The sequence below is a fragment of the Sinohyriopsis cumingii genome, chromosome 18, assembly GCF_028554795.1.
Source record: "Sinohyriopsis cumingii isolate HCF-2022 chromosome 18, ASM2855479v2, whole genome shotgun sequence".
NCBI classification, from domain to species: Eukaryota; Metazoa; Mollusca; class Bivalvia; order Unionida; family Unionidae; genus Sinohyriopsis; species Sinohyriopsis cumingii.
The window spans coordinates 16525522-16542157 of NC_142978.1; the positions used below are offsets into that span (position 1 = coordinate 16525522).

A 16636-nucleotide genomic window follows, 5' to 3' on the forward strand; every position below is an offset into this window, starting at 1 on the left:
TGATGCATACAGTGAACAGCTCTTGACAAATACCATAAGATTGGTTTGGGCGACAGTGCAGGACGATTAGTTTGGGAGACAATGCGGAAGAAAGAACAGCTCATGGCAAATATTATTACAACATTGGAATATAATCCAAGACATCGAACAGCTCATAACAAATTAAATTTTCCGAAATATTTTATAATATTGTCAGGTTGTGTTGTCGAGTTAAAGTAGAAAACGTTTTAGATTTAAAAAGAAAAAGAAAAAAGAAACAAAGAAAAATACTTTGACTGTACCATTTTTACATATTTTTTCCAACAGCTGACGACCTCGTTTTAACCGATTGCTGGGGTTCTGAGCTTCAGAAAGGGAAATTCCAAGGTACTCCGATGAAAAGACCTTTGCAAAATTAAACTCCCCATCCTCCGGTTTCCAGAGTCCTGCTGTATGCGCATGCTCAGTAATATTAGAAGACATGGCATCCGCATTTGATTCTATCGTTAGCAAGCTTGATGTATTTACGATGCCAGCTGCAAAGTACATACGTTCTTATTGTTAGATTATTTTACTCCAAAACCGTCTAAATTTTTATCACATTATCTTGTAACACAAAATAGAAATATAACTTGTTAAAATATCTATTCCCTTTTGACATTATAATCGCATCCTTATCTGTCCCTTTCGGCATTATAATCGCATCTTTCTGTATACCAGAATCATCAAGAAAAACATCGTTCTGAATCTCGGTGAACAAGACATATGCCATCCGTTCTAAAGATTACATGTTCCGTGATGAGATGTAGTTTACGGGGCACTAATAAATAATTGCGGAGCAAGGGAAAACACCAGTGTCATTATAATGTTGAAACACTAAATCTTATGAATGAGAAATTGCTAAAACATAGAGGGCCAAGAAAACTTCCAGTGAAGGAAATACCTATTCTTTTAAACACGAAGCAGTTTGTATGAATGCAATAACAGAAGATCTTTCAAGGCGTATTTGATTTCTTGTCGTCTTATCAACCAAGCAACCAGGCTGGTACGGTTATATTAACTTAACTTCCATCAGCTTCGTGCCTGGGGTGTGATTGTTTTATGGACTTTAAAACCTTTGTTCATAGAGCCGTTGAAAACGTACATTCGAGAAGTTTCGCTTCGACAACTAGTTCAAGCAACAGTAGGAATAATTATAATTTTCATTTCTTCAACATCACCTTCAGAGAGAGAGAGAGAGAGAGAGAGAGAGAGAGAGAGAGAGAGAGTTTGATAACCATACATGTAAATTTTCTGGCCACCCAATATTTTCCAGCTGTTTCCAGAAGCCACGCCTCCTGTTTATCCGCAATAACGTAAGCATTGTGGTACGTCCACTGACCGAAGCTCCAGTCCTCGCAACATAACCCGCCCTGGCCGTGCCGCTCTAGAAGTCCTGTGATAACACTAACCGCCTCGCTGGCCGTGTTAGCCCGCTCCAATCCTAGCCTGGGAGAAAAAAATTGGTTTAGTTTTTACAAACTGTATTTTGTTATACAAAATTATTACTCTTGTCTAATTTCGCAAGTGAGAGTTAGCACATGGTCTTTAGGACGTTGAAAGTTTTTGTGGGTCTTTGTGGAACGTTGTGACTTTGCACAGGTATATTTCATTGTATTATGTTTTTTGGGTCGTATTTTGTACTCTATGGCGTAAGGTACCAATCTTCAGCTTGGAAATGCTTTCTGATGGGTCATGCAAAAGTGAAATTTGAGTTTTTGTCGCGTGGCCAATGGACGATTAATGAAAATGTATTTAGTATTTACGTGTGTACCAACCATACAGTTGACAACGACGGTTCTTTTAAGGTCCTTGAAAATAGGGGAAACGTGGACCTCAAGTCATAATCACGCTGCATATGTTTGATTCACTCGGTAGTGAGTCCCACTTGCGTGTTACACAACATTCAAACATGTATTTTATCTTCTGACATAGATACTTCTCTTCACCTTTACCTAGTACGTTTGAACGCTCAGCACTAGCCCAGCACTCATGATTACGTTGCAATGCTTCGTCATACTGAACGATGATGTTAGTGACGCGCACCAACAAAGGAGATATCTATTTTTCCGACTAAATGAAAATGGCGAGATTTTGGCGAACAAACCTTTGGTTACATTTGTGAAAAACAAATTATTATAAAATGATACGGTGAAAATAAGACTTGATGATTAAACAATAAATGCAATACGCGCACTTTAATTAATTATTAATATTATTTCTGTGATTTTGTAACAATATAAGAAATCGTTTGGTTTCAATAGACATCAACTTGCTTATGCTGCTGTCTGTGATGACACATCATATAGTCGTCAATACGTCATAAATTATGACCTAAAAACAACGACGGTTTTGAAGGCAGTTCAAGACAGCCTTTATTTTGTACATCTGGTTAATTTATTCTAGCATGCGATGGAAAAGGCTGAGAACGTTCAGATTGCCCGTCAAAGTGAACATCAGTAAGTCACAATGGCTGGACGTATCACTTGACTAAACTCGCCACGTTTCTGAAATGTCATTTCTGTTAATTTAGCGACGAATTTGTAACGAAAAGATAGATAATTAACTATCACAGCGCTACGTCCAGGGCCGGATGTAGACATGGTGAGGCCCTAAGCTATGGGAAGCTGTAGAGGCTCTGTTTTGGTAAGTATGAACAGTGAATAAGGCTATGTAAGAACTAACCTTTGCGAATATTTCCTAATTATTATAAAATAAATGATATCATTTATATAAAATATATTGCATAAATAATAATAGTGAACATGTTATGCAAAAAAAACAATCACTGGTTAAATTATTACGCAAGTATAAATTAAAATAAAACTGTAACAAATTTTAAAAAATTTCAAATTTTGAGAAAACATTTAAGACTGTGAGGCCCCAAGCTGTAGCTTGTTTAGCTTATGCCTAAATCAGACCCTGGCTAGGTCTGTCAGCTTAAGCATTACATTTTCTATTTTCTATTTTATACCCAAGTCCCAATCCCCTTAACCTTCTACCAGCATCCTAACACAGCCATACGCTCGTCCCCTTGCACTAGCGTCTTAATCTACTCAGCTATGCACCAGCGCAGCCATGCGTGGATCACCTTGCTCGCGTGCACCTGCATCCTAACCCACTCAGCCATGCGTGCATCACCTTGCTCGCGTGCACCGGCATCCTAACCCACTCAACCATGCTCTCATTAGCCCCAGAAGATTGAAGTTAAAGATAAAGACTTGAGGTGAACTAGAACTCAGTCGCTAAGAAATCGAACTAACCACACAGCCATATATGCATAAACCCGCTATATTTCTATTGTAAAATACAAGGTATGTAAAATACATTTTTTAATTATAAATTGACACCTATAGACAAGGTGTTCTAATTATCACAAATTATACTAATTTCATTTCACTAGGTGCATAGCGGTAGTGTCCAACATATCACAGGTGAATAGTATTGTGAAACAGTGGGCAAAATTACTAGTAAAAGATTCCACTGATTTCACAAATTGTTAAGAGAATGTTTTCCTTCCTACTTTTGTAGAAAACAATTTCACAAACCACGGACTTCAAAATGTGGTGGCAGCAAAACAATATTTAGGTTCTAATGGATATTTCTGTTATTGAGAAAGGAATGCAGGCTTCTGTTTAAAAAAATCTGGCTGTCAGTGACCCCAGATAGAATTTTAAAAGTCCAATACCTTTATTCAGGACCGTGTTGGATGAATATTTTGAAACAAGAAATATGATGTGCAAAATAGTGGCAACAAAACAGGATCATTAATAAGAAGTAAAGAGAATAGAGTGTTCTATATGCAAATACAAATGACAATATTTTGCACTGGTCTTACTAAATGCAAACTTCTTGCATGGCATGCTGTAGAAGAACACAAGTTTGTGAATGTAATGTGTATTGAAAAGTTGTTGTTGTTGTTGTTGTTGTTGAGTTTAACGCCATTTTTCAGCACATAATAGGCTATGCGTGGCGGCCAGTATTAATGGTGGAGGAAGAACCCGGGAAAACCCCGGGAAGAACCACCGACCCACGAGAAGCTACTGGCAAGCTTTCTCGCATACCCACATTGGCCGAATCCTAGACTCGAACCCACGCAGACAGAGGTGAGATGGCAGTGATCCGTAACGGAGACCACTCGGCCACGTGTTGAAAAGTATGTAAATAGCCAGGTTTCAAGACTGCATAATTTTATAGCTTAATGTTCATTAAAATTTTCAACATGTGTGCGTTTGTGACTATAAATTTATATAAGTACTCTTTCACGGGTCTGATTTTTAAAAAAACAATGTTAGTGGATTAGTGGATGTAGCATTTATTTAAAATACAGATTTAGGACTATAATTTTTAGTCATTTTGATAAAAGAAACAAATACAAGTTTCTTCAGGCGTAGAAAATAAAATAGATTTCCTTGTAAAGAGGACTAGCAGATTGAAAAATTCAATAGCCTTTCAGAATCTTCACTAGTCTTTCCCGCAAAACAATGTTAACTACATATCTAGAGAGTTTTTATGGACTTTAAAACCTTTGTTCATAGAGCCGTTGAAAACGTACATTCGAGAAGTTTCGCTTCGACAACTAGTTCAAGCAACAGTAGGAATAATTATAATTTTCATTTCTTCAACATCACCTTCAGAGAGACAGAGAGAGAGAGAGAGAGAGAGAGAGAGAGAGAGAGAGAGAGAGAGTGGAGAAGGTAATTTAAACATCCGCTGTGGAGTGGAGAAGGTAATTTCAACATACGTTGTGGAGTGGAGAAGGTAATTTAAACATCCGCTGTGAAGTGGAGAAGGTAATTTAAACATCCGCTTTTTCAGCTATGAATTTATCACTTGCCACGTCCATCAAATGCTTTTGCAATACACGTTAAGTATCTCACGTGGAGATATTTCTAACATATATTTGGCAGTGTTGTTCGACTTACAATCACCAAAGTCTCACTTCTACTATTCAGATTTGAGATTAGTTGACATCTGAATAAATCATAAAATGTTTCTGCACAATCAATAATACACATACATTAGTCCAATGTATTTTTCTCAGAAAATCTAGGGCAAGTCTTTAATTATTTCTCTTGGAAAAGATATTATCAATGACTTCAACTTATCTGCTTAAATTCGAGGACTATAAATCTTGAATGTCCATGTGTTGGCGTAGACTGAAATTTAAATAGTACCAAACTAGCACAGTCTTCTTGCACTTGTCTGTGTATTTTGCATATTTATTTCTTCCATAAATTGTGTTTGCAGCGATTATTTGAACATCCGTTCACGTTGCGTTAACCACATCCACCTTTCTTGTATTTTCCATCACTTTCCATGTCAATATTTAAAAAGAAACCAGCAAAGATAAAAAATAATAAAAAAATACCTGATGTTCTTGATGGAGGTACACGCGTTATCAAATATTCATCTCACTATAGTTATGGCTGACACATCACGTGCTTGATTAATGGCTACCACCTGAAACTGGTGTCAAATACAGATAACGGTGTCTGTATGCCAAACAGAGACGAAAACGCCCATCCATGGATGCCACATTACCTGTATGGATAGATCTGTGAAGGACATTAATATACAGAGGAACATAAGGTATATTCAAACCGTTTAGAGAATCGTACTTCGTTCCAAGCAAGAGTCAAACCAGTGTATCAAGTGACAGCACCTGCCTCTTAGATTTCTTGCACCAAAAACCTAACCAACTTAGCCGTGCGCTCATCCCCCAAAGAGGAATGAACAAGGCGAAAGAAAGGGCTCGAGATGTATGATTACTCACTCGTTAAGGAAACGTAATTCAAAATCCAGCTGTATAAATAAACCATCTCGATTTCTATTTAAAAAAGCAAAGATACATGTATAATATTGCGATTACAAATTGACAGCTATAATTATAAACTACACCAACAATTATAAATTGACACCAATACTTATAACTAACACCTATAATTATAAATTGACATAAATTTATATTAAAATTTCATGCATATACCTTCCATTCCTAAACAAGAGACCCGGTAGGTTTTTGCATAAAGCCGCGTGTTAAATTCTGATCAGGAAGTCCTCGTCTCTTTCCGATGCGAATAACTTCGACTTTCTGAACGTAACTCAGAAGTAATCGTAAAGATATTTCCCAAATTCGGTCTCTAACCTGACAACATTGCAGACCCATTATGTCCGTTATGTATCTTTGTAACTGTGCAATCAAGGAATGTTTTGATTTGTTACGTCATAATGTTTATCAATATCCAATACACTGAGAAATAATTCGAAAAGAATAGCAACAGATAAACATTGCAGAAGTGGTAATTATTAAATTAATTTTAAAAAAAATACATTCAATCGCTATATTCAAAATTTTTAAAAAAAATCAGGGATTCAATTCTTTCAAAGCAATAAAACAACATTTTTGTCAGCAATCTGTTTGTATATAAGAAAGTTATTCTGGGGCTCTAGGTGTCCGAGTGGTCTAAGGCCTTTGCCTTGACAGCTCACTCACATCACACCTCTCCCCGCATATGCTCGCGTCTCGGGATAGGCCAATCTGGGTATGTTAGGAAGCTTGCCAGTATCTTCCAGTGGTTCGGTGTTTTTTTTTTTTTTCGGGTTCTTCCCCCACCAAATATATTGGCCGCCATGTATAGCCTATCATTATGTGAAAAAGGCGATAAACCAATAACAACAACAGCAGCGTAGATTTATTCCTAGTGTATATGAAGAGTATTCAAATCTTGATGGAATCAATTCATAAGGATTCCGTAAAAAACCATTATGGTCGAAGGTCTGTAATAATCTGGATTCCTCTGCGGGTACGAGTCATGTATCCTAAATTAGTACGCTTTGACAGACACATATCCAATTAGATCTACGAAGAACAAACCATCAAAAGAAGGTGAAAATAACAATGGAGGATGTTTCAACCATCAATAAAATGCAAGAAGTTTAATTTTATTTTTCGTTGTTGTTATTCTTGCAAATATTTGATTTAAAAAATGGAAGAAAAATCATTCGATTTATAAATCCTCAAAAAGTTGTTAAAGATGTTGTTAATGATGATGTATTGCAATGGTGCGAAATTAATTAGAATACTTTCTGTACACAGAATAATCTGTGCAGCATAAATTTCACAATACATTCTTTAATAGTGCATTTTGTTGGAGTCAGCACAGCGTGACACGTAAACATAAAATTTTATGTCTAGGCTAGGATCGCTATAGCTTGGCAACTTGTGATAATTAATCTGGTCTGTTGGTGGCATGGATTTAGTTTTAATTATGGGCTCGCTTGTCTAAGGGTTCGAACCAAAGAGTGTAATGGTAACCCGACGTCATTCTGGTAATGTGACAAGAACAGAGAATATTTTTAGAAGGTTGTGGTCCATTTGAGATAGGTGTCATAACATATTATTTTCCAGACTAGTTATTAACAAAGGCGGACTGGGAAGAATGTTCTGATTTATATGGGACTAATTAGAATTCAGGCGGGTAAAGTAGTAATCATTATTGGCTAAGCTAAACGGGGGGTGGTTACCAAACGGAATTCAGGAGTTTTAAAATAGTTCCCCATACAGCTAATCAGTCTAAGTTCTTCAAGGAGGCAAGCAGTTTACTCCGGGAAATAAGCAGTTCTCGGTAGATTCTCCAAAACGACGAGTGTCGAAGGTTGAGGACATGGGAAAAGGGGAGAGATCCGATTTCATAGGTATTTGCGAATCTCGAATAGAATACAAGGTTAGTCTCGGTTACATATGATGGTTCATTGATACAAGTTTGTAATTATTGTTGAATATTTTCATTTTAAATTCGTACTTCAGTTTTCTTCAGTTCAGAAATAATTGAGTATGTTTTATGGTTAATGTATGTAAGCTGTCCTACCATATTTTGTTATATGAATGGGTTCAGATTTAGCTGTTTTTATGTAGAAGAAATCGTGTAGTAAGATTTCATTAATTTCTTCTGACGCAAACTGTGTGAATATGTGAATTATCTGTCTTAAATGATTTGTATCATTTATGGTGAGTATCGGTTTTCCTATAACCGGAAACGCATGTCAAAGAATCACTAATCAGTAAAGTAACGTATTTAGAACAAAAAGTGGAGTTCATTAAGTTTGTGTGTAATTAATTTGTGAGTCGATGGCGCAGTACTTGTGCCGATTGATAGACCAGCTGTTAAATTTATAGCCAGAGCTGGACAACGATAGTGTCAGAGAGGGCTGGTTATTTCATGGTGCTCAGTTACGGATAACAAAGCATTGCTTTATGATTGTAGGCTGTTTGTGTATTAGGCGAATTATCTTTGCTACTTCTTTTGAATTTCGATCGACGATATCTGACAAAAAAGGTGGAAACATTTGTTCATCTCAGGAGAATGAAATTCTGACATGTATTTAGGTTGGATAAAATATATTTATTTGAAGAAAAAAAATAGTTTTACACCTGACTGCACAGTGGTAAAGAGAGCACGTTTTTCAAAACCATTTACTTCCATTTGGGCATGATGAAGTTGCGGACTATATGCAATATTTACGTACCTCCGAGAAAGAAAAGCCTACCGACATGAAAAACTACTCGCCTCCGAAACTGAGGATTGACAACGGAAGTCTTCCGATGAGCATGAGTAATTTTACGTTTGGCAAATAACACATTAATACGGAGAATTTAACTTTATTCAAGTTACAATCAAGGAATAGGTCATATTAAAATAGCAAGACATCACATGAAAGCAAAGTAGTGGGAACTATTTTGTTAGACTCTTAACATATAAACATGTCTGCCGAGCTGGTCTTCCTATGGATTACATCACAAATTGTAAAATAAATCGTCAGACAGCAGATGCGTTTATTTAGCGGCGATGGTGCATTTTTGCTGCTGTTATCTAAATTGGTAAGCCAATATCATAGGCCAGTAATTAGTAAAAGCTGTGTCTCCCTATTAGTTAGTCATGTAGCGGAGTGCGTAGCAGAATGCATACCCAGTAGGGAACTAATGGTTTCTGTGCATGGAAGAAAAAGTTTCACTACGATGGAGAGTGCTAGTTCCATGCGGTCTCACGACAACAGTCATTATGACACAGTTGTCAGTGAATGATGCTAAGTGCGCAATTACAAGCGCAGACTGTTTGAGCCATCCTCGTTTTGAGTTGTCATTTTAATCAATTTTGAACATGATTTTGGTCAACAAAACTTTAAAAATCAACAGAAACAGCGGAATACTTATTCGCCGAGGGTATAAAATTCCTGTTTTCCGTTTTTATTTTGTGTGCATCTCTCGAAAATCGAGGTGAAAAATCAGGCCTTTCTGTATGAACGAATGTGACGGATTTTAACTTGCTGGGGGGTACAGGAAACATCATAAATTCCGGTGGTTTTACAAACAATTTGTCTTTAGGCACTATGGGATTGAGGGCTATATGCAAGATTCACTGACTTCCAAAACTGAAGAGTTTATTAACGTTAAACAACCTACGCACCTTCTAAACTTAAGATGTAACAACGGAAGTGCTATGAGCATGGCCAATTTCATATTTTGCAAAGTCCCATATCAGTACATTTTTAAGAAGAATTTTACCTACTTCAAAATTCAGTCGAAATACATATAAGGCTGACTTTAGGAAGTCATTACAACAACAATAAAATATAAGGGGAAACATGTTTTTCGGAACTATTTTGTTTGACTTCAAAAATTCATTATCCGTCTGCCTAGCTCTTCGGTACGGGGATAATATCGAAAAATGGATGGTAGAAGCATTTATTTGGCGTCGATGGCAAGGTGGTGGCAGAGTCGTTTCAAGAGAAATGAGAGGAGAAGTTTGTTTATTTCCATTGTTAAATTCGAGACGATACAAATAACGTTATGAAGTTCCAGAAAATAAATAAAGGTTTATTTTATGCTAGTCCTTGAATTAGTACATTTTCGAAGACATCTGTTATAATCTTTCACTCAAGAATACCTTTACAATAGACACCGATAATATGGCGAAATAACTTCTGCAATATTGTACATCACGTTCTGTAGCGGTAGCATGTCGACCAATCATACACGAGGACTAAGCTTGCTGAGTACTTGTAATCTCGGTATGAAGTTATATTTTTTTTCCTCAAGGAATCACGGTACAAATGGTATGGAGAAATGGAAACCAGACTGGAAATGGTAAAAGAGAGTATAGATTTGACTGGCCAGGACTTGTTAATAATGACAGTTAAAATTTAGTAAATAAAATCTTTTGAGACCTTATCCTAGTTGTAACTGAAACGTAGAGACACTGTTTCATTGATTTAATTTCAGTTCTTGAACAGACTTGTGTTTGGAACACTCATTACTGAAATTAGCCTCTGACTCTTTGCTGCGGAATTTGAAAGCACATTTTTCAAACACACGGAGATCCAGAAAATGCCGTGGCTCATATCGTTTTCTCTGCACAGAAGCTGTCTTACAGGATGCATCTATACCAATGAATACAGGTTTGATCATGAGCACTCAGAAATTTAAATTTATGAGTTTATAATATCACGGCGCATAGGTTTCATATCGGAACTGAATTAGTACCGTGAGTCCTCCATTTAGCTTCCCAGTACCCGCTGTACTAACTTACAAGTGAAGTCAAATTGCAACAACAAAGATCATATTATGCCATAGCATAATGCGCCTGCAGACCAGGATCTATGTTATTTGTTCTACTGATTACTCCTAAGAAACTGCACATACTAAGAGCTGACGGATCTGGGTCTGTGCAGTTTTCAGTTGGCATCGACTTATTAGCGAGTACATACCGCAAATTATGTATGCTTTTAATTTTTGTATGAACGTACACAAAACAGAACATAATATAAATGTTAAACAGCTGATATTATCGTAAGAATTCTGTTACTACAGTTTGTTGTACACTTCAGCAAGTAAAGAAGTTTGGACATTGCTTGTTACGAATGAATAATGGATATATTTCATCTCGATGAAATGTATGTTATTCATTCTATACGAATGTCCTCAATTGAATGTATGTCTTCCAAGTCATACTGGTACAGTATTTTGCGATTTAAAAAAATAAATATATGCTCTTTCAAAAGAAAGGCATGAAACTTGTTTCGTAAAGTTAATCTGTAGTCATGACCTGCATATAGTATAAATTATTCAAATACTAATATAAAATCCACTTTATTAGATCACTTCTGTAAAATACTTTATTTGCATAGTCAAAAGAGACACATTATGAAGTTTTCACTAACGGTTTTCACAGATACTGTTCTGCCGATGAATTATGCGACGACAGATCAGGGTCTTTGTTGCTTGCAGTTGGACTCGACTTATAAGCGAATATATACGGCTTCTGTAAAAAGCATAAATCGAAAACTCTGCAAATTTATCTCGACACCGATTGTTATGGTTTAACAAAGGGTTTGATCTTATGAAACTGTATAGCAGATTATTTTTGTGGAGTCTTATTTTCGTTTTTATGCGCCGCTAATTACTCATTCCCGACAGAAAATGACCAGTGAACAATTCATAAAAAATAATTCAGACAAATGAAAGAATGTCCCAAGAACAGCACCACAATTTAAAATTCCCATAGAAACGTCACAAGTTACAAAGACGTGAAAGTTTGGTAACACCTCCCCCACCCCCACACCCAAGCTACATGCTGCTGCTTTAACATTGAAGTCTGTGGTCGTCTTATGTGAAATATTTATGAAATTTCGACAAGTAGGAAATCAATTGGAAACCGAAATCTTTCCCGATTGTACAGATGTGGTCTCTTTGTGTATTTGTATCAGTTCAATGCAAGAAAGTAATTATTCTTAATCAGATGGGTACATTTAACACTTCGCCTTTCATTCATGATCTATTGCTTTCATCCGTGACCTATCACCTTTCATCCGTGGTCGGGGCCCGAGTGGTCGAGTGGTCTAAAGCGCTCACTGTTACGGATCACTGCCATCTCACCTCTGTCTGCGTGGGCTCGAGTCTCGGGCTTGGCCAATGTGGGTACGTGAAAAAGCTTACCAGTAATTTCTCGTGGGTCGGTGCTTCTTCCCGTGGCTTTCACGGGTTCTTTCTCCACCATTTATACTTGCCGCCATGTATGGCCTATCTTGCGCTCAAAATGGCGTTAAGCACTACAACAACAAATCATCCCATGGTCAATCACTTTTCATTCGTGGTCTATCACCTTTCATCCGTGGTCTGTCACTTTTCATCCATGGTCTATCACCTTTCATCCATGATTGATTGCCTTTCATCCGTGGTCTATCACCTTTCATCCAGGGTCTATCACCTTTCATCCATGATTGATTGCCTTTCATCCGTGGTCTATCACCTTTCATCCAGGGTCTATCACCTTTCATCTATGATTGATTGCCTTTCATCCGTGGTCTATCACCTTTCATCCAGGGTCTATCACCTTTCATCCATGATTGATTGCCTTTCATCCGTGGTCTATTACCTTTCATCCGTGGTCTATCATCTATCATAAAATATTTTTTTGCATGCTTTATGGCAACACCTGCACTTTATTGAAAATATTATTGATACTGTTATTATCATCCTGCCTGCGGCTTATTGTGCGTAAACAAAATGTCCGCAACACGTTTCCTTTGCTTGTTCTTTAAATGCAGTTCGAATCTGTGCGTTTTAGAAAAACGTGAACACATGCCTAAATCACATGGATGGAATATTCTAAAAGTCAATGGTAATTATTGGGGGTGGGGGGCAGGTGAAAATGGCGGAAAAGATTTTAATTTATGCGTTGCAGAAAATACCGACATCACTGATAACTATTTAACAGATCAGTGAACTGGCACGCTGGAAACTAATCCATTGCACGCTCCCCAAAATAGACTATTCGCAGGAAGTGAATGTGTTGTTTTCGATAGGAATTTATATGTACTGGTAATAGGGTTTATGATACCTGAAAACACAACTCAGTTGAGTATCGAAAATGTTTCCCTTTGGCAAGAAATAAAACAAGATACATTTTAGCAGATAAAGTGTCTGGAAATTTATCTTATCTCGTCTTGTAGGGCATCTCTCAGGTAATAACAGGTGAGAATATCTTGGTTTCAGTTTATCGATCAGAAGCACCCGCTTTATTAATCAGTTTTACTATTTTTTTCGTTTCATACCGTTGAAAGAAAGTTTTAATTGAAATCAATATTTTACTTACCAGCACGGAAAGTTTTGCAATAGGTCATTGTGAGCTACACCAGCTGGGAAAAGATTTATTTTATCTTACTGTGGTGAACAGGAGGCCAACACAGATGTCCAATAATCTTAGCGTTTCAGTAGTTGGGGATCAACTCTTCCAAATTACAGCTATTTTAATATCAACTTTTGCGATAGCAACATAAATTTGTTTATTCTCACTAGAGTTTTATTTTACCTTTAGAGTTAACGTTGCTCAGGTGGTTTATTATATCGAATGTCATGATTGCGAGACTGACCACACCGGGGAAACGGTAGAGTGTTAGAAATATGGATTAAGGAACACATCGGTAGAGAGCCAACAAAGGTGTCACTGACGATGGTTTTATCTTTGATGATGTCACCTCATAAGGCTCGTTTAATTTGTATGACGTCTGTCAGCAAAATGTTTTCAAAACACGCCCTCTCTATTTTCATCCCTTCCATTTTCCAGTTTGTTAACTATTTCAAACCTAAAATTGCACGCCTGATTTTAAAAGTTTACTTGGTAAAGTGACATGGAAAAGTACCGTTTTCATTTGAATTTCAGTGATTCAAATGTATGTCCAGTAATCTGATAAGTCCATACTTTTGACCGGTTTTATTCAATGCCTACTTCAATCGAAGTCGTATGCATTGATCTCTGATGACGTATTGTATCTCTAAATTACCTTTGGTAAAATATCACCATTTAACGTTCTAGGCTTTAGCATGCTGTCAAACTTTTGCATTATATAAGACTTTTTCTAAATAAATTGATAATTATGAATTGATTTCCTTTTCCAACGGTACCTTGAGCGCCCACCTCGGATCCGGAAGTCCGTGGGTTCGAACTTCGGCCAAGTCATACCAAATACTTATAAGAATGGTACTAGCAGATGCCTCGCTTGGCGTTCAGCATTAAGATGTTACTGTTAGGACTGGTCAGTCTGGTGTCAGGATAATGTTGGGTGGGACATCACGCTACATGTCTGCGTCATGATGCCTCAGTGCTAGACATCACTATAAACTTTCACACTGTAGACATCGCAGCGTTCCTGTTATAACGTTTCCTTCACCTCACTAGATCTTTTAACATTTTCGCTATTAGAAAGTTTCTGTGAAAGCGTCGTATATCTCGTCCCTTTTTGTTTTCACTTTATTAACAGAAGCATAGTTTGAAATAATAAAAAAAAACATATCACTGTTTAAATGTGTGATGTCAATTTTGTATTTTCGTATGTCATCATTGCGATAATTCTTTCCTGGCACTGATCATCGAAGGGACTATTCGCTTGCTTGTGTGGTAAATAGGTAGATCTATTCACTTGCTTGTGTGGTAAATAGGTAGATCTATTCGCTTGCTTGTGTGGTAAATGGGTAGATCTATTCGCTTGCTTGTGTGGTAAATAGGTAGATCTATTCACTTGCTTGTGTGGTAAATGGGTAGATCTATTCACTTGCTTGTGTGGTAAATAGGTAGATCTATTCGCTTGCTTGTGTGGTAAATAGGTAGATCTATTCGCTTGCTTGTGTGGTAAATGGGTAGATCTATTCGCTTGCTTGTGTGGTAAATGGGTAGATCTATTCGCTTGCTTGTGTGGTAAATGGGTAGATCTATTCGCTTGCTTGTGTGGTAAATAGCTATATAGGTAGATCTATTCGCTTGCTTGTGTGGTAAATAGGTAGATCTATTCGCTTGCTTGTGTGGTAAATGGGTAGATCTATTCGCTTGCTTGTGTGGTAAATAGGTAGATCTATTCACTTGCTTGTGTGGTAAATGGGTAGATCTATTCGCTTGCTTGTGTGGTAAATAGGTAGATCTATTCGCTTGCTTGTGTGGTAAATGGGTAGATCTATTCGCTTGCTTGTGTGGTAAATGGGTAGATCTATTCGCTTGCTTGTGTGGTAAATGGGTAGATCTATTCGCTTGCTTGTGTGGTAAATAGGTAGATCTATTCGCTTGCTTGTGTGGTAAATGGGTAGATCTATTCGCTTGCTTGTGTGGTAAATAGGTAGATCTATTCACTTGCTTGTGTGGTAAATGGGAGATTATTTGGACAAAAATTTCTTCAGAACAGTCTGTTCTGTCGAATTTAATTTATTCATTGAATTGACATTTGTGTAAGCAATCGTAATTTCTGAATTCTATTTCAAGGCTGTCCTAAATTTAACGCTTAATTGGTCTTTTAGACGATATAAACATCCAGGCAATACTTTCTGCTTGGCATATTGTAATTAGGTGTTATCAAGACGCCAACAGGCCATCCGCCTAAAACAAGGACTATTATTTTCAACAATTTTAAATGTTTCTTCTGTCCTTTCAGCGATTTGAATGATGTCAAATGTATGAACAGTTTGGCTATTCTAATTACCGACACTGCTAACGTTACTTCAGATAATGCATAGGAATGATGTCAAATGTATGAACAGTTTGGCTATTCTAATTACCGACACTGCTAACGTTACTTCAGATAATGCATAGGAATGATGTCAAATGTATGAACAGTTTGGCTATTCTAATTACCGACACTGCTAACGTTACTTCAGATAATGCATAGGAATGATGTCAAATGTATGAACAGTTTGGCTATTCTAATTACCGACACTGCTAACGTTACTTCAGATAATGCATAGGAATGATGTCAAATGTATGAACAGTTTGGCTATTCTAACTACCGACACTGCTAAAGTTACTTCAGATAATGCATAGGAATGATGTCCATACTGAGGGCTAAATCTGCTGGCATAGCTTCATATGATGAGTCACCATGTGTGGTTTTAAATTGACTTTTGTTTTCCATAAATTATATCGCTGGATTTGGAAAATCATTGCTGACTGACATTGCAAAGATTAACAGAGTTCCAATTTGTAGGGTCAACTTAGCTGAATAAAATTGTATATATTTATGATCATCGAAGAAACGTTGTATTTTGTTTTCTTACTGCGCTGTTTTAAACCTCTTGAGACAAGGGTTAAAGGTACGTATCTCAAGGTTATTGACATTAATTTAATCTCTAAATCTTCATCTTTATTGATACACTGAGTATAACTTTCTATATCTGAAGTCAATAAGTCAACATTGCTACTTTTTGCTCGTTTCTTTGTGTAATACAAACTATTTTAATACATTTGTATCCCGTTCAGATTTGTAAACAAATAGTCATTGTCGCTAGACACAGCCCATTTAGGCCTGTAAACAAACTGGCATTATCGCTAGAGACAGTCTGGTCAGAATTGTAAATAAACATGCATTATCGCTAGGCACAGCCCGTTCTGACTTGTAAATAAAAAAGTAATTTTATCGCTACACACTGCCCGTCCAGGCCTGTAAACAAATATGTATTATCACTAGAAACAGCCCTTTCAGACTTGCAAATAAATAGGCATTATCACTGGATACAGCCCTCGCTGGCCTGTAAACAAATAGGCATTATCACTAGATATAGCCAGTTCAGGCCTGTAAA

The 16636-nt window shown here is 36.9% G+C and overlaps 1 protein-coding gene across 2 annotated transcripts in view; it reads right to left on the reverse strand.

The window, feature by feature from the left end:
* The window catches only part of LOC149776148 (secernin-2-like), a 169259-nt gene that overhangs the window by 6145 nt on the left and 146478 nt on the right, over positions 1-16636 (reverse strand). For both annotated transcript variants that reach the window (XM_089942444.1, XM_089942445.1), the window contains exons 4-5: positions 1262-1467; positions 282-515 (exon numbers count right to left, since the gene is read on the reverse strand). In XM_089942444.1, the coding sequence (XP_089798570.1) occupies positions 282-515; positions 1262-1467 (440 nt within the window). The remainder of the gene's footprint in view (positions 1-281; positions 516-1261; positions 1468-16636) is intronic.